This window comes from Rutilus rutilus (assembly GCF_951802725.1).
Source record: "Rutilus rutilus genome assembly, chromosome: 1".
Taxonomy (NCBI): domain Eukaryota; kingdom Metazoa; phylum Chordata; class Actinopteri; order Cypriniformes; family Leuciscidae; genus Rutilus; species Rutilus rutilus.
Window position 1 is genome coordinate 41,873,602 of NC_140209.1, and position 23,599 is coordinate 41,897,200.

General features: G+C 38.9%; 1 protein-coding gene across 7 annotated transcripts in view; it reads left to right on the plus strand.

Annotated features, from left to right (window-relative positions):
• Positions 1-14,766, plus strand: part of rarab (retinoic acid receptor, alpha b) — a 139,316-nt gene extending 124,550 nt beyond the window's left edge. For all 7 annotated transcript variants that reach the window (XM_084407753.1, XM_084407754.1, XM_084407752.1 and 4 more), the window contains 7 exons: positions 117-265; positions 7,291-7,432; positions 10,493-10,653; positions 10,757-10,933; positions 11,052-11,256; positions 11,973-12,131; positions 12,208-14,766. In XM_084407753.1, coding sequence (XP_084263879.1) covers positions 117-265; positions 7,291-7,432; positions 10,493-10,653; positions 10,757-10,933; positions 11,052-11,256; positions 11,973-12,131; positions 12,208-12,404 — 1,190 coding nt within the window. In that variant the 3' untranslated portion in view covers positions 12,405-14,766. The remainder of the gene's footprint in view (positions 1-116; positions 266-7,290; positions 7,433-10,492; positions 10,654-10,756; positions 10,934-11,051; positions 11,257-11,972; positions 12,132-12,207) is intronic.
• Positions 14,767-23,599: the final 8,833 nt, after the last annotated feature.

A 23,599-nucleotide genomic window follows, 5' to 3' on the forward strand; every position in this document is an offset into this window, starting at 1 on the left:
GACAAAACACGTTTTTTTTTTTTTTTTTTCGTTTTTTTTTAAATGAACCTAATAACCCTTGTGAGAAAATGATGGCACATTGAGTCAAACTAAAGGCTGTCTCTGTTCTCTTGTAGCTGTGGAGACCCAGAGCACAAGCTCGGAGGAGATCGTACCCAGCCCACCCTCTCCGCCGCCTCCGCCACGGATCTACAAGCCTTGTTTCGTCTGCCAGGACAAGTCCTCGGGCTACCACTATGGAGTCAGCGCATGTGAAGGGTGCAAGGTAAGAATCCATTCCATCTTGGTTTGCAGGATTGAGCTGTGGCCCTAAAATGTTTTTGGACCCTTAAGTCACATTTGTCTAAATAAGACATCCAATATCAGCTAAGTGTCATCTGCAAACAAATACCACAAACTAATGGCCAGCCAGGTATATGAAGTCAAGTATGTCTGTTGTTTTTTTGAGATGTTTAGCAAAAAGTTTTTTTTGTGCTATAGCCTATATATAATTTTTTTTAAATGAGTCACACTTGTTTTTGATATTTTTACTCAAGAAACCTGTCCAGAGTTTTACATCAGTCACAGTGAGCTGCATTACACGTGCGATTGAAATGGTGGCTACAAAGAAATCTCTAACGTTAATTTTGCTCATGGCTTGTCTTGAAAAACGAAGACAATTTGACGGACAAATGTCAGGACTGTGAATCAAATCTTCTGACAGTGACAGAATTTTGTCAGAGGTAAAATGTGATCGCAATGGTCATTAATTGGCTGTCGGTGAACATGTCAAGCTAACGATCAAAGACTTCAGATTTTATCAGAAGAATATTTTAGGATTTGCCAAATTTGTCTCAGACGGCCAAAATCGTACAGTGTGCGCCTGGCTTAACACTCACTTGAAGTTACTCTTCGAAAACGCTAATAATTTAACAGTTAAATGTGATCTTTAGCTAATCTCTAATTGAATATTAATTTTCCATACTGAACATTATAATATCATGATGCTTAAATTGTTGGTTTTATAACTAAACTAAATAACTGGTTTTGATTTTTATGATTGAAAATGGATACTTTTCGTATCCTTTTACAAAATATCTTTGCCACATTTGGGGTTCTGTCATCCCATGTTGTTAGTGCTGCCACCGGTGACAACCTCCTATTCTGACGTAAAGAAAATGTTGGGGGGGAGGGGCTCTGAATTTGCTCAGAGGTGAATTCCAGCCTTTTATTTCTTTACTACTTAATAATTGAAAACTAGTCGTGTATACATTTCTATGATCTACACAGTGTCTCCCTGAGAAAGAGAAACACAGGGGTTTAGAGTTGAACTATGATGGTTACAAAGCCCCCCTATCTGAGCGCAGCCGCAGGGAAGCGTGGGTGGAGAGCTGCATATGCGCACGCACACACAGCGGGAAAATAAACATAACTTCATTAAATTTGCATGTGCTATCTTCTCCCTTTCTCACTGCTATTGAATGTTAGGAGGACATATCAGCACTTGTCTTTTCCTTTAAAAAGCACCCTTCACTTCACTCTCCTCTCGCCCCTACAGCCTTGTCTGTTTTGAGATGAACAAAGAGTGTTTGAGTTCTATGTCCTTAAAGGGGTGGTATAATGCCATTTTCACAAGATATAAAATAAGTCTTTGATGTCCCCAGAGTGTGTCTGTGAAGTTTTAGCTCAAAATACCCCACAGATATTTTTATATAGCATGTTAAAATGGTCACTTTTTGAGGGTTAACAAAAACGCACCGTTTTTTAACAAAAACGCTTCCGTCACAGAGGGCGGAGCTTCAACAGCTTATGTCCTTTTACCTCACACAGACATGCACTGAAAATTTCAAAAACTTTTAGCCTTTTACAAATATGGAGACAATATGAAATATGTAGATTGCAACTGGACGTTTCTGAATGGTTAGTTGAAGAATTTATGCAGCTGATGTTTATGTACATGTTTATGGGGCGGGGTTTATGTACATTTTTGGGGTTAGTGATGTCACTAACTCGGGAGAAATGTCATGTAGTCCCTACCAGCCGTTTGTTGTAGTCCTTAAACAATTTCTTTAAAAGCAAATATCTCCCTTTGCTTTGAACTTTGAGCATTGGCACTTTGCAGATGTTGTTTATGCTCAAACAGCAACATTACCTAAAGTTAGAAAAGTGAAATCATAATCAACCATCCCTTTAAGTCAGAAATGTGTTTGAGACCTTTTTTTTTGCATTTCTGTTAAGACTAAGTTACCCTCAAAGGTGGCATCCCATTTTAAATTAACTTATTTGAAAAACACTCTTCATGCGCTATTTGATTTGGTTTTGATTCTTGATGCATTTCAATGTTTCAGCAGCACCAAATTCTGTGTGAAGATAGGATGCTACATATAGGCCACACTAAACCAGTCTGACCTGATCATCAGTTGAAGGATTAACCTGTTTAAATTAACTAGTCAAGTCACTTATTTATTTAGCGCTTTATACAATACAGTTTGTTTCAAAGCAGCTTTACATTGAGAAATGGGAAAATAACTTGACAGCAGTCATTATTCAGTTAAAATTAGTTCAGTGTTGAATCATTTAGGTTCAATAACTGTGTAAAGTACATTATATTGGATATATACACATGCTAAATAATATCAAATATTTAGCTATCAATTATGAAATTCAGTTCAGCTATAAAGCAGTTCTGCAGAAAAAAGTGGTGTCATCATCCAGCTCAGTTCAGTTCCCATACAACAGCGTCAGTACAGTCAGATCAATCAGATCAATCATATTGCTGAATATTAAGTGTCCCCTACTAAAGCCCCTTTCACACAGAGATTCCGGAAAATACATGGATAAAGTGACCCGGGATTTGACCCGGGTTCGCTTGATTTTGGTTCCTTCACACTGCCAGTGATTTTCCGGTCACTGAGAGTGCGTTCACACACAACCCGTAAAAATCCCGTAAAGACACGTGACATCGATGTGACTTGTAATGTCTCAGCACCGTCTTAAGTTTGCTTATGCTTATGAGCTTACAAAACCCAATTGTGCATTTCTTTTTTTTTTCTTTTTTTTTGAGATTCGATCATAAACTTGCACATTACGTACCGTTTCACTAGCTGGCGAACGATCCCGGCTTCAGCGTCATCACTACGACACGGTGTTATTACGACACGGTATTATTACGGCTTTTGTTCACACAGCGCGCGTTCCAGGACTGAACACGGCAATGTTACTAGGTCCCAAACCCGGCATCGATGCCGGGATCAATCCCGGGTCGTGTTTGCGTTCACACAGAAGGCGTTCTGGCAATTTCCTGGCAATTTGCCGGGATCATCGCGCTGTGTGAAAGGGGTTTAAGTAAGCCAGAGGTGACAGTGGCAAGGAACCCGAACTCAGAGGTGACAGAATGGAAAAAAAAACATTTGGAGAAACCAGGCTCAGTCTCTTCTGGCCAACGAACGAACACAGTGTGATTGTGATTCAGGCTGCACCACAAGTCAGATTGTGGATCAGATCATTCAAAATATTTCATCCAGTTTTTTCTGCTTGAAAATCGGATTCATCACGCTGGTATGGAGACGAAGCTGGCCATAGGCGTCTGTGGATGAGACGGACAGACTAATATTAACAACCAGTATGAGCTGTGATTGTCACACTGAGCTGTGACTGTGACTGTCACTGTGACTTTGTCCATAAAAGAAATCCTGCAACGGTCCACCTGAAGTGTTTGTCAATCAGTGTGTGCAAGAATGATCAACCTTTTGAGTTTTTGGTACATTAGCTGTGCTCCAAACCCTAGTGAGCTGCCTGCTGCTGCTTAAGCCCAGAGTACACTTCAATTTTGAAGCAATTATGCTTATGCATGTTAGCTTATGCGTACAGCCTGATGCACAGCCTTTCAATGTATACTCCATTCAATAGTGTGTGAAAGTTTAATCTTTGGCTAGAGTTTCTCTCCAGAAGTTATGAGCGATAAAACTCTTTGTACTCATTTAAACGAGTCTCGCACTGAGTGTAAGGAGTTTGCAGGGTTTGAAAAATCTGGCTGAACTCATATAACACACATTTTGTTGAATTGTCCTTTTCGTCCCCCATCTAATTTTTCACTGAGCTTGTCGCAATGCATTCTGGGATGTCAATGTCTAAAGGATGCTTGCGTTTTTGCCTTACATTTTTGGGAAAAACTGAGGTAATTTTGACGTTTATCATTTGAGGCGAACTTCACTTCGGGAGCACATCTAAAAATGTTCCCTAGGTAGGCAGCTCACGGAGATGGAAAAGCAGCTGTTATAAAACGTAGCTATTTGTGCTTCGTAGCTGTGAAGATTTAAACTATCATACACACGACTGCTTAGTCACACCAAACAGACAGACGACCTTATTTTGATCTCATGGTCTCTTCAGTCTAAATCCACTGGAAATAGAGTACACACTTGATACAAATACATGGCTGCTCCTCCGTTGTCTAAGTGCGCCTGGGGGTTTATACTCGTGTCCAGGATTAGTGGAGACACTAAAGAGGCTTAGCGCTCCTGCCAAGAGGAGCCACAGCAGACCTCAAACCGTTTCCTTCCTGCCCTCCTCTGCCACATTCCGCTCACAGGATCTCCCCGGCAGGTCAACACTGGGTCAATCCAGGGTTCGCAGAGGTCAGGTGATGCCCAGCGAGAGATTAGGATCACAGATCAGCCCTGCATCTTTTATGTCCTCTAACTCAGCCATGTCTGCCTTTACTCTGTCATGGTAACAATGCTTGCTTGTATCAATTATCAGCCAATTTCAATCATTTTGTCAATAATAAGAAAAAAACACTCCTCTTATTCATTTTTATTAAGTATTTTTTTGAATAACTACATTGGAGAAGTGAAGCAGTGTTTACTGAATTGAAATATTTAATACTTAAATATTTTATACACTACCGTTCACAAGTTTGGGGTCGGTAGGATTTTTTTTTAAAGCATATTTTTGAAAGTAGTCTAAAATGCATGCTTATGATCTAAACTACAGAAGAAGAAAAAAGCAATATTGTGAAACATTATTACAATTTATATAACATTTCTGTTTTAATATATTTTAAAATGTAGTTTATTTGTGTTATGGCAAAGCTAAGTTTTCAGCAGCCATTGCTTCAGTCTGGATCTGTTTGCTTGCCTTCCTTTCAATGGTCCACTGCTGCAGCCCCTAATCCAGTGGAATTACCCAGCTGCCCCTCTCTTGCCAGAGCATTCTTCACACCTTGTGGTGATATTGAGCTTCATTCCTGTGGCTTTCAGGCCCGACCAACAGCGGCAAAGAGCAGAGCGAGAGAAGCAGGATGAGGAAAAGAGGCCTTTTGATTGTGGACCGGTGTGACTTTTGTCATGGGTTTGTTATCAATGAATCAGCTCTCCAGGTGAGACAGCAGTCGCTTGTACAAAGGGTACCGTCGGCCAGGATTAATGGAACATTTTGCTGCTATTGATCTAAACTTTTGTGAGAAAGTGTAGAGGTCTTATGCTTTAATTTAGCTAATTCTTTTAATATGTGAGAAGTTTCTGCAGTTTTTTTATTTATTTTATTTTTTATGTACAGCTGAATTTAAATGGTTTCACTGTGAAAGAAAAGGTGCAAGAAGCAGCGTACAACTTCATACAGGGTGCGTCTACAAGAGCATCTGACTTGCCGATACTGGTTCAGATTGAAGCGTTTCATCTGCATCTACCACAGTGACCTCGAACAATGACCTCCAGAAGATTAGAGCTGGCATGAATAAAACATGGCCGATGAAGGAGAGCTCCTATGTAGGGAGTTCAGGCCTCTGGGCAGCGCATTAGAAAACCATTTCGGTTCGTTCACTCGAGCACACGTTCTGTCACACATCTGCCATGCTCACCTTTTCCTTTATTACTTTTTCATAGCCGAGACCGAGTGTGAGAGGGACACGTCCTTTCAGCATGCGGGACATGTCCTTGGACACACGCTTCTGCCGAAATGACACGAGTGTTTAGATGGCAGCCACTGGGCAGACCTGTCAAAAGCACACACACACTAAAAGCTTCCCTGGGTGCCCTGACTGATATGTTTTAGGCTTTTCCACTAAAAGCCTTGGGGGATTATTGTTTTTAAACCAGAGAGGGAGGATGATGTTTTTGCTGTAGGCTTGCTTTGAAAACTCTAGCATATAGAATCCATACTCTGATGAATACAGTTCATGCATTGATAATAATATCAACTCTTATTCTTAATAAACATATCACAACGTGTAGCTTATCGGCCAATATTATTAATTGTAAAGTTTTGGATATATGATTCTGCATACTCATTTTCCCTGTTTTTACATTTAGATTACCTGTCATTTAACGGCTATTTAAAGTTTATCTGTAGAAAATTATTTAAAGAGCAATCTATATGTGTATAATATTTTTCTAAATAGCATTTTTTTCTTAAAATAGCATTTTAAAGGTGTCTGTTTGTCAGCCATAGTTTGAAGATTGAAATAATCCGCTATGTATTATGTACCCCTATGTGGCTTATCCAATTGTATTTTAGATCAGAAACAATCTGTGTTATAAAATGTTCACCTTGTTTGTCCGGTGTAAATCTGCAGTATGAAAGAGTGACTCTTATTTCTCTCATGGAGTCCCGCTAAAGCATTGAACCCACATACTGTTCATGCTCGGCTCAGTCATTGAATCTTGCACAGAGCGCCACTAATACCCACGTGCCCAGTGGCGGTCACGAGTGAAGCTTTCACCGTTTAATCCTCTGCCAGAGAGCCGTGGTTGCAGCACAGCAGCTGAAAGCCCTTGCGCAAGCCTACACAGTCACTGTTTGACATCTGCTCTCTCATATGTGGCTTCAGCTGCATCTTCCCTGCTTTTGCTGTGTACGTTCATGACCTCAGTCTGACTTTCTGCCCTTGAGAGTCTGACCAAGCAGTAATTAAGATCAGAAGAATAATGTGAAGCTCTGATTTGCATCCCTCCACTTGAGTCTATGTGTGTTAAGCTCTGCTGGGTATTAGCCAATGGGAACCTCTGGGCACTTGAACTGGAAGATAATACCCAGCAGCCAAATCTAAACCAAGCTCAGTCTGCCATTGTCAAAAAATGTGTGTGTGAGAGAGAGAGAGCTGTATCTGTGCCGCGGTTGTTTATGTTTGTGTATAGCGACGATGCGCATAATGTGAATATATGAATATCTGGTGAATCATTAGTGACTTTTATATAACTGTTCCGCCTCGGTCTTCCTGAGGTTCGGGGGGTTGGTGTTAATTTTCTTGCGTGTGTGTCATTTGTAAATCTTCCAGCTGTAGTAAACCGCCGTGCTTGCTTATCTCCTCAGGGCTTTTTCCGAAGGAGCATTCAGAAGAACATGGTGTACACCTGCCACAGAGAGAAGAGCTGTATCATCAACAAGGTCACGCGAAACCGCTGCCAGTACTGCCGACTGCAGAAGTGCCTGGAAGTGGGCATGTCTAAAGAATGTAAGTGTCTTTGTTACTATAATACATTTACAAAAAATCATGGAAACCATGATCATTTCATTCATTTATTTATTTATATAGCACAAATAAACACAACAGAAGTTGACCACTGTGCTTTACAAAACAAAAGTCAGAAAACATGAAAGGAAGAGCAAAATACCATTAAAACAATGTAATAAAACCATAATTGAGATTTAGTGAAATGCCCGGTCAAAAAGATACAACTTTAACTAAATGATTCCATGATTGTCCCTTTTGTGAGAGACCCTTCCTAAATATAAAGGCTCCTATATACATTTTCATGTGCAAAGACCCATTTAAACTGTAAAAAGTGTGTATAAAATATTATCTGAGAAATGTTTACGTTCCCACCATTACAGTACTGTTAGATGAATATTTCCATGGACCCCCTTCCTCAGGCCCCTTTTATTGTAGTTTATTATATGTGTGTAATACATTATCCTAGTGCCTGATACTCTCAAGGGACTGTGGTAGCTAATATATGGTACATTTATATATAATAAATCTACTATCCAAGATGTACATTGCCATTCAGAATTTTGGGGGTTTTGTTTTCAACATTTGAGTTGCAAATCATCATATTAGAATGATTTCTGAAGGATCACGTGACACTGAAAACTGGAGCAGTAATGATGCTGAAATTATTTTCTAGCATTATTGAAACACGTTTGTGATTTTTGCCTTTTGTCATATTTCATAATGATGTATGTTTGTATGACAGGCTTGTGTCTGTACAAGCATATAAAGAGGTTTGCTGTCTTGTTCGTCATGTCCTTGTGCATTTGTGATAGGACAATAACTAAATATCATGATGAATATTAACTAAAGCTAATATCAACTAAAGTTAATATAAAGTGAGGTTTAAAAATATAGTCAGTCGTACAGTAGCACATTATTATTGTTTATCTGATATATTTGTCACAATGGGACTTTTAATTTACCCTTTAGTTGGATTTAGTTGCTTTCGCTTTGCTTTAAGAGAAAAATGTGGGTTTATATGTACTTTTGTTCTGTTATTAGCATGACAAAATAGACACTCTGAAATGTAGTTTGCCGTTTCAGTCAGAGCAAAATGAAATCTCTGCCCTAGATTTGTTATTTTACATATTTCATTTTTTTCCGCCCAGATATGATGGCGCGCTCTTGTCATCATAAAGTTGTTTGCAAGCAGGTTTCGTCTTTTCGCACATGTCGTGTCGTGAAAGATTACCTCCCTGCGTTAATAGTTCTTTAATGGCTCCATTAGATTGTGTTTTCTGAGCCCACGCTGGCACCCAGCTCCCTCTGGAGAAATGAATATGTGGCTGTGGGGAGAAGTGAGTGAGAATCGTCCTTTACCACCCCTCTTGCTCGCTCTCTCGCTCCCCCAGTGTGCGTGTGGAGGAGGGAGAAGAAGAGCCATTGAGTTATCTTTAGACAAAGGAAGGAGTCCTAACCAAAAACAGCAAAAAAACATGAGATAAAGGAGTGATTGAGGCTCTGAGTACAAGAAAAGAGAAAGATTGTGAGGTTCCAGGAAAACGGAGAGAGGGAAGGAGGGAGGAATGCAGGCGCAGAGGGAGAGCCCATTTAAAGCAGCCTGATATTTGTCATGTGACATGATTAGATTAGGTTGGATTTTAGTGAAAGCAGAGGTCGTTTGTCACAGTTATTAACAACCACCAACATTTATTTCTCATCGCTGCACACATCTCTGTGTGTGTGTGTGTGTGTGGGAGATGAAACAAAATGAGTGCGTTTACGTGCACAATCTTACATTGATTATTTTTTAATGTGCAGAAACAACTTAGTAAACAAGAGGTTTATTTCCTTGAAAATTGCAAAACCTGAGATACTATCCATCCAGACCAGCTCGACGCAGTGATGTTGGTTTAACCAATTGCATGAGATTGAGGTGAGACTAGGTTTGACCAATCAGTGGCACCAGTGGGACACTATAGCGGCGCAGATACGACACTTCATCTTTGATAACTTTATTCGATCAAAAATACAGTAAAATGGTAATATTGTGGATTATTATGATTACAATTTCAAATTATAATTTTTTTTAATTTATTTCTGTGAAGGTAAAGCTGAATTTTCAGTGTCAAATGATCCTTCGGAAATCATTTTTCTGTTAAAATGGTTATATGTTTGTGAATTATTTCTTTTTTTGGATGAATAGAGCCTTTATTATTACTATTTTGTAACATAATATCTTTACAGTCACTTGATCAATTTAATGCGTCCTGGCTGAATAAAAGTTTTTTTTTTTTTTTTTTTTACCTTGCTGAACCTTTAACCTTTGAATGGTAGTGTAGATGCCTTAAACAGTGTCTTTCAACCAGTGTTTTTTTGCTAAACAGTTGTGTGTTAATGCAGATGTATATTGGATGCATGTGTAATGCCTCTGTGTTCACAGTGCGCATCTCTTCTCTATTATTGTGCTATTTACTCCGTTTTTTAAGGCAGGTATACCACTGTATACATGTTTCCAGTGTCACAAAGAGATGGGAAGAGCTCTGAGAGTAATATCCTATGAATTTGTCCTCTTTTTCTGCTTGTTTAGCATTTGAGACTCTCTTACCTAAAGCTCTTTTTGAACTGTCACATCAAAGCACTCAGTTCTCATTCAGCTCTCTTTCTCTCTGGAAATACTGCAAGGAATGTATTTCTATATATCCCTGTTCCTTTCCTACATATTTATATCCCCATATATGTCCTCTTGGTCTCCCACTTAATCCATCTCCTCCTCTTTTATTCATTGTTGTTTTGAAGTAAATTAGCTGCCAAAATGATTGAATCACAAGAAGAATGTGGTTCTGAAAGAGGTTTAACTATGCGTGTTGAGCTGTTTTCATCAGGCAGAGAAAATAAACACTGGGTTTTACTGCCATCTTGTGGCAGATGTTGTCATGTTTATTATTGTATTTTTTTATTATCATCATTTGCCACTTTAGACATAAAGCATATTAATCCACATCCACATATGTTTATGTATGATATATATTGGACTGGTATACCAGGTGGTTTGAATACTGTTTTCATTTGTCTATGCAGCGGTTCGAAACGACCGGAACAAGAGGAAGAAGGACGAGAAGAAGCAGGAGTGTTCAGAGAGTTACGTGTTAAGTCCTGATACGGAGCAGATGATCGAGCGGGTGAGGAAGGCCCATCAGGAAACCTTCCCCTCCCTCTGTCAGCTTGGCAAATACACCACGGTAAGTCTGAGGCAGAGCAGCTCTTAATGGTGACGTCCTCAACCGAATCACGATCTCAGTTATTAAACCAACCAAACATGGTCTCTGTCTTGTTCTTGAACAGAACAACAGTTCAGACCAGAGGGTCGCTCTGGACGTTGACCTGTGGGACAAGTTCAGCGAACTGTCTACCAAATGCATCATTAAAACCGTCGAGTTCGCCAAGCAGCTGCCCGGCTTCACCACGCTCACTATCGCAGATCAGATCACTCTCTTAAAGGCCGCCTGTCTTGACATCCTGGTGAGTGCACGGCAAACTTTCACATGTGTTTTTGTGTCCAGATCTCACACACCTTATTTAAAGTGCTTGAATAGTTCTGCACATTTGCTCATCTCTGTGTCTTGAATTGCTTCCTCAGATTCTGCGAATATGTACACGCTACACACCGGATCAGGACACCATGACGTTTTCAGATGGTCTGACACTGAATCGCACGCAGATGCACAACGCCGGCTTTGGTCCACTGACAGATCTGGTATTCGCTTTCGCCAACCAGCTCCTGCCTCTGGAGATGGATGATGCAGAGACTGGGCTTCTCAGTGCCATCTGTCTGCTGTGTGGAGGTACTGCAGATATTTTTCAACCAGATTAGATACACTTTTTAACATGTTTTGGTTTGTGAATGTTGTCTTGAGTTTTCCATGCAGTCAGTAATCACATAAAATTTAATTTAGCTTATTAGCTGTATTTTTGTGTATTACGGTTGTATTTAGCCATTCTATGGTGCTTTTGCTTTTACTTGTATACAAAGCGTAAAGCCTAATAAAATGTATTATTACAGTAAATAAGAGAAACTTATAGCTATGGATGCACAGTATATTTGCCTTATAACTGTTTTGATCTAATATTGGACTATTTATTTACATTAAAAAAATTATCTTTCTATTATATAATTATCTTTCTATCAATTTCTATTATATATAAAAATTACCCCCATAACTGTTGTCGGCCAATATTGGCTTTTTTCGTTGTTTTTATTTAATATTGGACTGTGTATTAACCTTTTTTTATTTTAAGTTTGTTTTATAGATTTATCTGCCATTTATTAGTTAGCAGCTGTAATTATCTAATAAAATATATATTTTTCCATTTAGACATGACTGTTTGAATAATATAATTTCAACATTGAGTCTCTAAAACTCATGATATAGTTTTTCTGTGCCATCTCCTCAAATTTGTTTTAGATTTGTTAATATTGGTGTCTACAAAAACAACATTATATTTCCTGCTTGTGTGATTCTTGGTTAGCTGTTTAAAACTGATGTGCACTTGCGCTCAGATCGGCAGGATCTGGAGCAGTCGGATAAGGTAGATGTGCTGCAGGAGCCGCTGCTGGAGGCCCTAAAGATCTACGTGAGAAAGAGGAGACCTCACAAACCACACATGTTCCCCAAGATGCTGATGAAGATCACAGACCTCAGGAGCATCAGCGCTAAAGGTTAGATCCACTGTCACTCTTTGAACATCAAGCGTGATCAACGAGAATCCAATCTAACGTCTTCTTTCTCAATCAGGAGCGGAACGGGTAATAACGCTGAAAATGGAGATCCCCGGCTCCATGCCTCCACTCATTCAGGAGATGCTGGAGAATTCGGAGGGCCTGGAAGGAGGCAGTGGGGCGAGAGGAGGAGGAGGAGCACCACCAGGAAGCTGCAGCCCCAGTCTGTCTCCCAGCTCGGCACACAGCAGCCCCTCGGCTCACTCCCCCTGACTCTCGCCTCCAGACAGGGCTCCGTACGGAACCAGAAATAAGCCGCAGCAGACCAGCGCCAGAGACCAGAACTCCGGTAGACTTTGATCCGGGGTGACCGGACCCGAATTGAACAGTAAATCTGGCTGGCTTTTATTAGCTGAAGACCAATCGAGTTACACGCAGGCCGAGCCTGATCAAAACTCACACCGTCATTTAAACCCACCCGTGATTCAGTGACGAGCTTTTTTATGTGGCGGTGGTTCAAGAAGACAGCAGAACAAAATGCCCTGTGTGTGTGCAGAAGCAGCTCTTTACTGTGTCTTCCCGGCTCTGCTCCCATCACACAGACTGTGAAGGACTCGTCTGAGGGATGCGCTCTCTCGGCCCGTGACGTTATTTTATAAACTTCAATCCCTTAAAGCAAGCTAAAGGACATTAGGACGTCAAATGTCCACAAGTCAGGGACATTTTGGACTTTCCAGCTGTTTTGATTCTGTTTCTTTGTTTTCTTACAAAAGATATATGAATATATGAAATCTATATTGACAGAAATATGAGATTTGAATTTTTTGTCTTAGGTGGAATGCAGAACAATTATCTTTTCTCTCACTTTTCTCAAGAGTTGAACACGATTATGGTCGACCCACTGTTGCGCTCACTCCAAGATTCACATCCTGCTCAAGGGCACGTCGCACTAGCACTGAAAATGATGCGTGTACTTCAAGACGTGAAGTACGATGGGGTTAAAATGCAATTTTGTCCAGATGATTTGGAGCTATATTAGACTTCATCAGAATGATCAACTTGGCAGTTTTTGGCAATTAAATGAAGTATGTAAACAAGCAGCTTGTGATTGAAAGATGTGTATGAGATCTGTTTTAAAGGAGCGGGAAATGCCTTCCTGTAGCTTTTTAATATTGTTTCTTAATTTACTTTTCATTTTGTAATTGTCAACTGTGGAAAGACACAGATACCCCCTTCTACACAGTATTAGCAGATTATAAAATAAAAAAGGAGATTTCCAAACACGAAGACTCACTAAGAACACAAGATGTATTTTAGCTAAACGCTCATTTCACGAGTACTGAGAATGTTGTAACTGAGCATTTCACATGGAAGTTCATGCCTTTTTTCCTGCATCTCAATTTTGAAGGCCTGTTAGTGGTAGGTTTGTGTTTCTAATCATCCGTCACATATGCTGAGATGCTTGCACCTCCGCGTCCTCCTCCTCTGTACCTTACAACATCACTGCCTCTGCTCTCCTGCAACAATCATTGAACACTTTTCAACAACAACAACACTGCCTCTGTGTGACAATCACTTTAATTAAAGCTCACAAACAACTCTGCCTCTGTAACGCACTGATCCCTGCCAGACATCTGGATTCATGAGACCGATCTGTCCCCGTATCAATTATGAGCTTAGTTGTCTAGAAATTCTATATTAAAATAAGACATTCTTGCATTGGCGTAGTCCTTTCTAAAAGATTATAATTTTGTTTTAGTTGTTTTTATTGCCAAAAGTGAAAACTATTTGGTTTTTAGACACCGTCCAAACTAAAATTTTACTCAATTATTTTACTCAACCTCATTTTGTTCCAAACTTATATGTTTGAAACTACTACTTTTTTTTTTCTCCATACTATGAAAGTCAATGGGGTCCAATGTGGTTTTGATCCCCATTTGACTATCATATAAATAAAGACGATTCATTCTTCAAAATATCTTTGAGTTCTACGCAAAGAAATTCACACAGGTTTGGGGCAACATGAGAGTGAGTCAATGAAACCATTTAAAATTTTGGATGAACAGTCCGTTTGAATAAAAACAATAGATGAAATGGACCAATAAAATGAAACGGCGTCTCTCCATGTGATCCAGTTCTGGCGGATCAGTGTCAGCATATCATTATTGTACCAGTTTACAACAGCTCTGCCTCTGCATCACTTCTGCTAAATCCGTCGCGTGTACTTTTGGCCAGTTTAGTGGGCCGGAACGATTTCCTCCTTAACATGTTCATCTGAGAGAGGGGTGTGAACCATTTCACTGCAACTATGCACACGACATGCACAGAGCTCGAGTCTCTTCACTTCTATCTACCTGTTGTGAAAATCACAAGCCTCTTCCAGTTGCTCAGTACTGTCCGTTTCATTTGATTCTGCATTTATTCGCTGCCCAAAGTTCATCACTATCGAGCCACAGAGCGCGACGGGCCTCTTTTCTCACTCAAAGGATGACAAACAGAGATCTTCATGACGTACAGCACAAACCCTGTTCTGCTTTAACAGTTGTTATACAGTCAAACGCACAAAAATGTTTCTGTTGTGTCAGGTCCCTGGATGATAAGAGTAATGTTTAATAAAGACTTCTGTTTTGTGTGTTTCTGACCATGGTGGGTTTTTATTTGTGATTTAATTTTCTAGTGCTGAATTACAAAGCTGCCATTTTTTTGTTTACTTGAAATATTAATAACAATCTAAGGGTGTGACCTCACCAACATCGTTTGTGTGTTCAGATGTCTCTCTAAAACGGGAGTTTTTTTTTTACTTGAAATATTAATAACAATCTAAGGGTGTGACCTCACCAACATCGTTTGTGTGTTCAGATGTCTCACTCGAAAACGGGAGTTTTTTTTCTTGTTACATTACATTATTCATCTGTTTGTGCATCGCTATTACACTTTAAAATAAAGGTTCTTTATTGGCATTAACAGTTCCATGAAAAACCTTTAACATCTATAGAACCTTTTCAATGCAAGAGGTTCTTTATAGTGGAAACATTTGATTCTATGGCATCACTGCCAAAACCATTTTTGTACCCTTTATTTTTAAGAGTCTATTGCTGCATCTTCCTACAAAATTACAGCTAAATTTGGTACATTTATGACTAATATTAATGCACAAACTAATATTTTATTTACTTTTATTTAAATAAATACTCAAAATGAATGCAATTTTTCAAACAAATTTGAGGCATGATTGTTGCAGTCAACTTAAGAGTGTTAGCGGGTAACAGCTTAAGGACCCAGAACCAAATATGATGAAAGAAGACCAAGAGTCGTGAGGTTCAATCAAATAGAGAAAGTTTTACTTAAGATAGTTTGCAGTTTCATCAGCAGAAGTCAGCTTCAAGACTCACACAGGAGTTCGTAGGCCGCCCCGCTTACAGTTACAAAGATCACAGCAGTACCATTCACCAAGGTCTAAGCTACGTCCTTGCTTCAGGTTGAATGATTCTCATTGGCTAAGAATAGTAAACATAGTAATTTTCCACACATATACAGATAGACGGAAGCAATTATGCAGCTGACACTCGGACCCTGAAGTTAGGCACGTCGTGACCTTCCAGGTCACAGATTTGGGTTACTGGGCGCCAGCCTATCTCGGACAACTCAGTCAATCTCCAATAATGCCAGTGGTTCCTTAACCTGTAACCAAGAAGACTAACACACACACACTGACACACAGCTTCCTCAAGGTTGGATTTGGCCAGGCTCTAACTATAAAAAGGAGAGTCCTCTCAAAACATCAAGATAATGCGTTCTTTCTCTCAAGGAGAGCTACACTGTTACTGCATTCATATCAAATACAGACATTAGAGAATATATGAAAATAACATTTCAGTAATCACACTGGTAACTTCTGTAACAAAGTAAAATCTCACAAGCCTAGAGAACACATTCAACTTATGTGATATTTAGAAGGAAAAATATTGATTAATACCTTGATTATAATCACTCATTACATACATTGAAGCATCAGTGGATTCCAATCCACCCCTTCAATAGCCATACAGGAAAGTAAGAGGGAAATGTTCAGATGGCTTTGCAGGCAGAAAAAAATCTGGGAAAACATACTGGTGACCTTCTACAATGCATGAAAACTGGCCATATATTATCTTGGCTCACCAAAAAACGGCACATTCTTGTTCAACAACCCCTCCTTTTCTGACATCCAAGGTTGTTTTAGTAGTCCATTATGTTGTTTAGCACTGATGTCATTGGTAGACCACCGCTTCTTTGGTAAATGTGACTACAGCACAGCAGGTAAACTGCTTGAAGTGTGTGTCTCGATGAATTTGAGAAAAATAAACTGCAAATTGCAATCAGATGAACACAAATCTGCAGCAACACATTTAGAGCACAAGCTTTTGAGGAGATTCCCAACACTCTCATTTGAAGAAACAAGATGTGTGTTCTTTATAAAGAAGAACTAAAGCTGACAGGAAATTAATTATTTTCGCACAAAAAAATGCAAGTCTAGTGCAAACTGACTTGCATGTTACAGCTGGGCACATTCACGATGGGCAGAATGTTGAAAAGTTAAACTGAACAAAAATGCTGCATGTTTAGCATGGGAAGGAAGCAGTTATTTTATACTTGAGGGTGAGAAAAGGGTGACAGAATTTTCATTTTTGGATGAACTACCCCTTTAAGTAGAGGAAGCTTCTTCATATGTTATCATTGGTTCTGTGGTAACAGCTGTACTGCTCATAATTCTGCACTGCTAATTATATATTTCTATATAATTACGTTTCTGTTCAAAAGGTAAGTATTTACATCATGTCCTCCTAATATCAATTCTAAAACATTGTACCACCATAGTAAAACTTTTTTTTATGTACTTTGTATCCTGCAGTTAATATGCAGATAAAAATCCTGATAATGACTATGAGATTGTAGATATGGATGATGGAGAGCATGAAGATGTCAACTCTGACTCTTGACTTTATTTCAAATAAAATATAAACCAAAAGCTTAAAATATGCTTGTACTCTCCATAATGAGGATTTAGGTTTTATCTGTCCTTGTCCAAAACCATATCTTCTCAAATCTGCTTCACAGCTTTAACAGTGTGTTAACTTGCTCTTCTGAGAACAGAGCTATATTCTCTGAATCCACACTGATAATTCAGCATGATGTGGTCACACACAATGCTAAACTTCAACTCCTTTTCCAAATACTGTATATCGGAGTATATTTATGGCTTTAAGTTAAACCGTTTCACTTCTGTTGCAGAGATCATTCAAGGGTTTTCATATGTAGTGCCATTTCCCTTTAAGTTACAGATTTTAAAGAAACATAACCAGGAACACATCGTGTGGGGCATTAGCTTCATTCCATTTATATATATTTTACACATATATTTTGCCACCATAATTGTGTAGTTAGCATTTTTCTTTAAATAAACATTCTTTTTATTTTTTTATTTGTTCATTATTTTCTATTTGTGGTGTCTCATTTAGGGGCACAATCGACGGATGAGTTCCTGATGGACAGATCAGTTCCTAACATACACACACACACAGTGATGTTACACACAATTACACTTAACACAGTGTATGTTAGGTTCTAGTTTCAGTTCTCAAAGCACCATCAGCTCTTCTCGTGAGCAGGAAGTACCCTCTTACATTCATAGGCACTTTGAAACAACGCAAGGACTGCAATGCCAAGACCTTGTCTTCTCATTTTGATATTGGGTAAATACAATTTCTAATTTATTACAGATTAAAATGATAATTATATAGGCTAGTAGGCTACTGTATGTCACAATGTAATATTTCATCCATAATAAAACAGTCTACTGAAAGATTATGACCTTTAAAAGTCTAGCAATAATAGGTTACATCTTTTTATAGTTGTTCCATCATCTCTCTGAGCTTTTCACTTATTTTTTAACTGATCTGAAACTCGTGGCTAATACCAGAAAGTTACCTTAAACTGAAAACATTGATTATCATTATGTTTGCGTTGACATGATTGATTTTGAAAAGACATTCACCAACAATTTACATAACTGCTCTAAATAACTTTCAAATGCTTCATGAAAATTACCTGTTCAATAAACTAAAAATTACCTGTTCAATAAAACTCAGTGCCTGTAGCTACAGTACATCGCCATACTCATCTAGGATTTACACTAAAAGGGATCGTGAAGAGTTTGAAGACAGAACTGTGACACAGATCTATACGCCTGACCGCAGAGCCACCGCTCATTCCTGTCACAGTCACAGCGCTGGCCTTTTACAACATTGCTTCCCATGGCTGCGTTTCCAAAAAGCATAAGCTTAATTTTTTTTCTTTCTTTTTTTTCTGCTACTTGGGCTTAAGAAGCTTTTGGGAAACACAGTCCAGCCAGGTTTACAAAGGTATGTCTATACTATAGACAGGGCCGGATTATCCATAGACGGGATTGGGCGAGTGCCCTGAGGCACCAGCCAATAGGGGGGCACCAAGTGATTAAGATAATGACTAGACTTTAAAATATTTTTCATGTTTTGTATATATATTATTTTGCTGGAAGAGATGCAGATACAAAATGAACAGTTAATGATACAATATATACAGAGAGAATATTAATTATATCCATAAAGAATTGACCGTTCGCAAAACCCCGCCCTCGAACGGTCCTCGTCCAATCCTAGCTCAGCAACTGTAACTAAGGAGAAAGACCCCCGTGACCGTCAAACATTGCGATTTTCAGCAAGATGGTGAAACGATGCGCCTATGGCACCTGCAAGTCTGACACCAGGTACCCCAAAAGTTTATAGGGAGGGGTCGTTTTTTTTCGCCTTTCCAAAGCCCAAGATCCAAGCGGAAAGATGCCGACAATGGATTAAGACAACCCCGACAACCTCACTCATGGGCGCCAGTTTGGTTTGAAATGTGCTGGGGACAGAGACGCATTCGGAAGTGCATTTTCAGAAGTGCTGGGAATAATGACGCATTATTTATTTATTTTTCTTTCGCGCAGGTCATGTTTTGAAAGACGATGTCCTGTAGCTTACTAATGTAAATAAATAAAAATGTATACAAAAATGTGATGATGTCCAACTCGTTTTATGAATAAGAAAGCCTTAAGTTTTCAAAAAGCATTAGACATCTCTGACCCACTAATCTACTTCATAAGTACCATGCTGACAATGACATGACGTGGTTTAACAATGATTACCAAATTTCTCTCTCATATTGCTCCTCATAACCACTGAAAACGGTAAAAAAAAATCGAACCAAAAGTCCAGGTTAAAGTTAAGGACGTTATCTGACATTAAGCGTTTCTGCTTCACATTTTCAGCAGGGCAGCGTGGGTTGTGGGTTGGGCTGTGGGTTGACTCCACACGGTTCTCATGGGGTTTATACTAACGTGAAAAAGCTTTACGTGGCTTAATGTACCTAAACAACGATCACTTCAAATGTTGTCACCCAGGGGCACTACACGGTGTTAATCCGGGCCTGAGACATCTACGGCATTCTAACAAATTCATCTAGGTCTGTTTCAATCAGCTCCCAAGCTTTCTACGTTGTGAATCAGTATGGGATCAAATTCCCGCCAAATATATAGCGGTCATGTATAAAAAAATAATAAGCGTGAATCAAAAATTTAAAAACACATGTAAAAATATATTGCACAAACTGAAAAAAAAAAAAAAGCAAAATGATCAGAATAGCAAACAACGTGGTCACGGATCAAAATATAATAAGCGTGAATCAAGAAATAACAAGCATGAATAAAAACTTTAAACACATTAAAAGTTATTTTGCACAAAACACATTAAAAAGTATGTTTTCCTTGGTTTTATTACTCTGTACTTTGTGCTTTCTTGCATTTTCTGCTCATATTTTACTCTTTTGTACGCTTGTGCAGTTTTTCTCTTCGCTTTTCTTTCTATGTTCTGAGCTTGCTTTCCCAAATGTTGCAGTTCGAGTTTCATGTAAATTAGGGCGGGCTTAAGCGTCACCATTGGTCCACTAGTTCTAGATTGACAGCTACTCCTCTAGCCAATCAATCGAAGAGGGGAGTTGACGTCACACCAATGCGCTTGGCTACTGATGCTTATGTCAAGTCAAGTCATTTTCATTTATATAGCGCTTTTAACAATGTAGATTGTCTCAAAGCAGCTTCACAGAGATAAATGTATAATATAACGTAAGATTGTTTTGGCTTTATAGCGGTTCTTTAATAAAGTTATTTTCCAGCTAAAGTTAGTTTTGATTGATTCGCTTCCGTCGCAACGATCATTTGTTTTTAAATTAGGGCCGCCAAGACGACACCATTCTCTCTACACAGACTTTAGCGAACCTGTGAGAAACGCTGATGGCGTTCAGATGCGCATTAAGAACGGGTTCTATAGTTATGTGCGTTTGAATATATGTGTGCAGGTTTGGAATTCCCTACAAACCAAACCTAAACAAATTACTGGTGTTTCCTTATAGTTTTGATTCAGAATTTTATTTTATTTTATCAATTCGGGGTAGATACGCAAATTGAGTTTTCCCGACGACGCGTTATCTGTAGAGTGGGAAAGGGATCCTCCATAGGGAGAGACTAGTTGGCCCTTCAGCACTGCGTTGACACCGGGTCCAGGCGAAGGTCCTTCATCAGATCTGGAAACGGCCTGGATCCGGCAGGCTGCGGGAAAACCTTGGGATAAACAAAGACACTAAAATTAGCGTAGATGCCATTCTTCTCATGATGTAACAAGTACATCAGGATTTATGGGAAGTGTTCCCGGTTCCAGCTGACCTAATCTATGCAGCCTAATATTGAATTATAGAAGTCTATAATGTATTATGTGAACGCTATGTCAAAGAGATGTGTCTTTAATCTAGATTTGAACTGACAGAGTGTGTCTGCTTCCCGGACAATGGTAGGAAGACTGTTCCAAAGTTTTGGTGCTAAATAGGAAAAGGATCTACCGCCAGCAGTCGATTTAGATATTCTAGGTATTATCAACTGGCCGGAATTTTGAGATCGCAATAGACGTGAAGGAGTATAATGCGTTAAGAGCTCGCTCAAGTACTGCGGAGCTAAACCATTTAGTGCTTTGTAAGTAATCAGCAATATTTTAAAATTGATGCGATGTTTAATAGGGAGCCAGTGCAGTTTTGACAGAACCGGGCTAATATGGTCATACTTCCTGGTTCTGGTAAGAACTCGAGCTGCTGCGTTTTGAACCAGCTGTAGTTTGTTTATTAAGCGTGCAGGGCAACCACCCAGTAGAGCATTACAATAATCTAGCCTTGAGGTCATGAACGCATGGACTAATTGTTCCGCATTTGTCAATGAGAGCATATGACGTAATTTAGATATATTTTTAAGATGGAAAAATGCGGTTTTACAGATACTAGACACGTGACTTTCAAATGAAAGATTGGTATCAAAGAGCACACCCAGGTTCCTAACCGACGACGAAGACTTAACAGAGCAGCCATCAAGTGTTAGACAGTATTCTAGGTTATTACGTGAGGAAGTTTTTTGTCCAATAATTAGAATCTCTGTTTTTTCAGAATTTAGAAGTAGGAAATTACGAGTCATCCAGTTTTTTATATCAGCTATGCATTCTGTTAATTTAGTGAATTGGTAAGTTTCGTTAGGTTTTGAAGAAATATAGAGCTGAGTATCGTCGGCATAACAGTGAAAGCTAATGCCATGTTTCCTAATGATATCTCCTAAGGGTAGCATGTACAGAGTGAACAGCAGCGGTCCTAGTACTGAGCCCTGTGGTACGCCATACTGAACTTGTGATTGATAAGACATCTCTTCATTTACTGCTACAAACTGATAACGGTCAGATAAGTATGATTTAAACCATGCTAGTGCAATTCCACTAATGCCAACATAGTTTTCTAGTCTATTTAAAAGAATGTTGTGGTCAATGGTGTCAAACGCAGCACTAAGATCGAGTAACACTAATAGAGAGACACAACCACGATCGGATGATAAGAGCAAATCATTTGTTACTCTAACGAGAGCAGTCTCAGTACTATGGTATGGTCTAAATCCGGACTGAAAATCCTCGCAGATATCATTTCTTTCTAGAAAGGAACATAGTTGTGAAGATACTGCCTTTTCTAGTATCTTTGACAGAAAAGGTAGATTCGAGATCGGCCTGTAATTGACTAATTCTGAAGGATCAAGTTGCATTTTTTTAACAAGCGGTTTAATCAAAGCCAGCTTAAAGTTTTTTGGTACGTATCCTAGAGACAAAGAGGAATTAATGATATTAAGAAGAGGATCTATGACCTCTGGAAGCATCTCTTTCAGTAGCTTAGTCGGTATAGGGTCTAGCATACATGTTGTAGATTTAGATGATTTAACGAGTTTAGTAAATTCTTCCTCTCCTATAGCAATGAATGAATCAAATTTTTCCTCAGGGAGACTACAATGCACTGCCTGATGCGATACTGTAGCAGACGGTTGCATAGTTATAATTTTGTCCCTGATATTATCAATCTTATAAGTGAAGAAGTTCATAAAGTCATTACTGCTGTGCTGCTTGGAAACTTCTGTGTTTGAAGCTTTCTTTTTCGTTAGTTTAGCCACTGTTTCAAATAAATACCTAGGATTATGTTTATTTTCTTCTAATAGGTTTGAAAAATAAGCAGATCTAGCAGCTTTTAAAGCCTCTCTGTGAGTAATCAAGCTCTCTTTCCATGAAATGCGAAATACCTCTAGTTTTGTTTTCTTCCAGTTGCGCTCCATTTTTCTGGCTGCTCTCTTAAGGGCCTGAGTGTGCTCGTTGTACCACGGCGTTGGATTATTTTCTTTAATCTTCTTTAAGCGCAAAGGAGCAACTGTGTCTAAAGTGCTGGAAAAGAGAGAGTTAAAAGTTTCTGTTGCAATATCAAGTTTTTCTAAGCTATCTGAGATGCTGAGATTATGAAACTGATCAGGAAGATTATTAATAAAGCAATCTTTAGTAGCAGAAGTGATAGGTCTAACATATTTGTAACACGGAGTCGGCTTTGCAGCCTTGGCTAAATGTAATTTACACGAGACTAGATAATGATCTGAGATGTCATCGCTCTGCTGCAGAATTTCAACGGCATCAACATCTATTCCGTGTGATAATATTAGATCTAGAGTATGATTACGACGATGAGTAGGTCCTGACACGTGTTGTCTAACTCCAATTGAGTTTACAATGTCTTTAAATGCCAATCCCAATGCATCTTTTTCATTATCGATGTGTATATTAAAATCACCAACAATTAGTACTTTATCTGCAGCCAATACTAACTCTGATAGAAAGTCCGCAAATTCTTTGATAAAGTCTGTATGGTGCCCTGGTGGCCTGTATACAGTAGCCAGCACACATCTCAAACGTGATTTATCATTTTTACTATATATTTTTACATTAAGCACTAACACTTCAAAAGAATTATATTCGAAACTTGATTTCTTAGTGGTTTTGAAAATATTACTATAAATTACA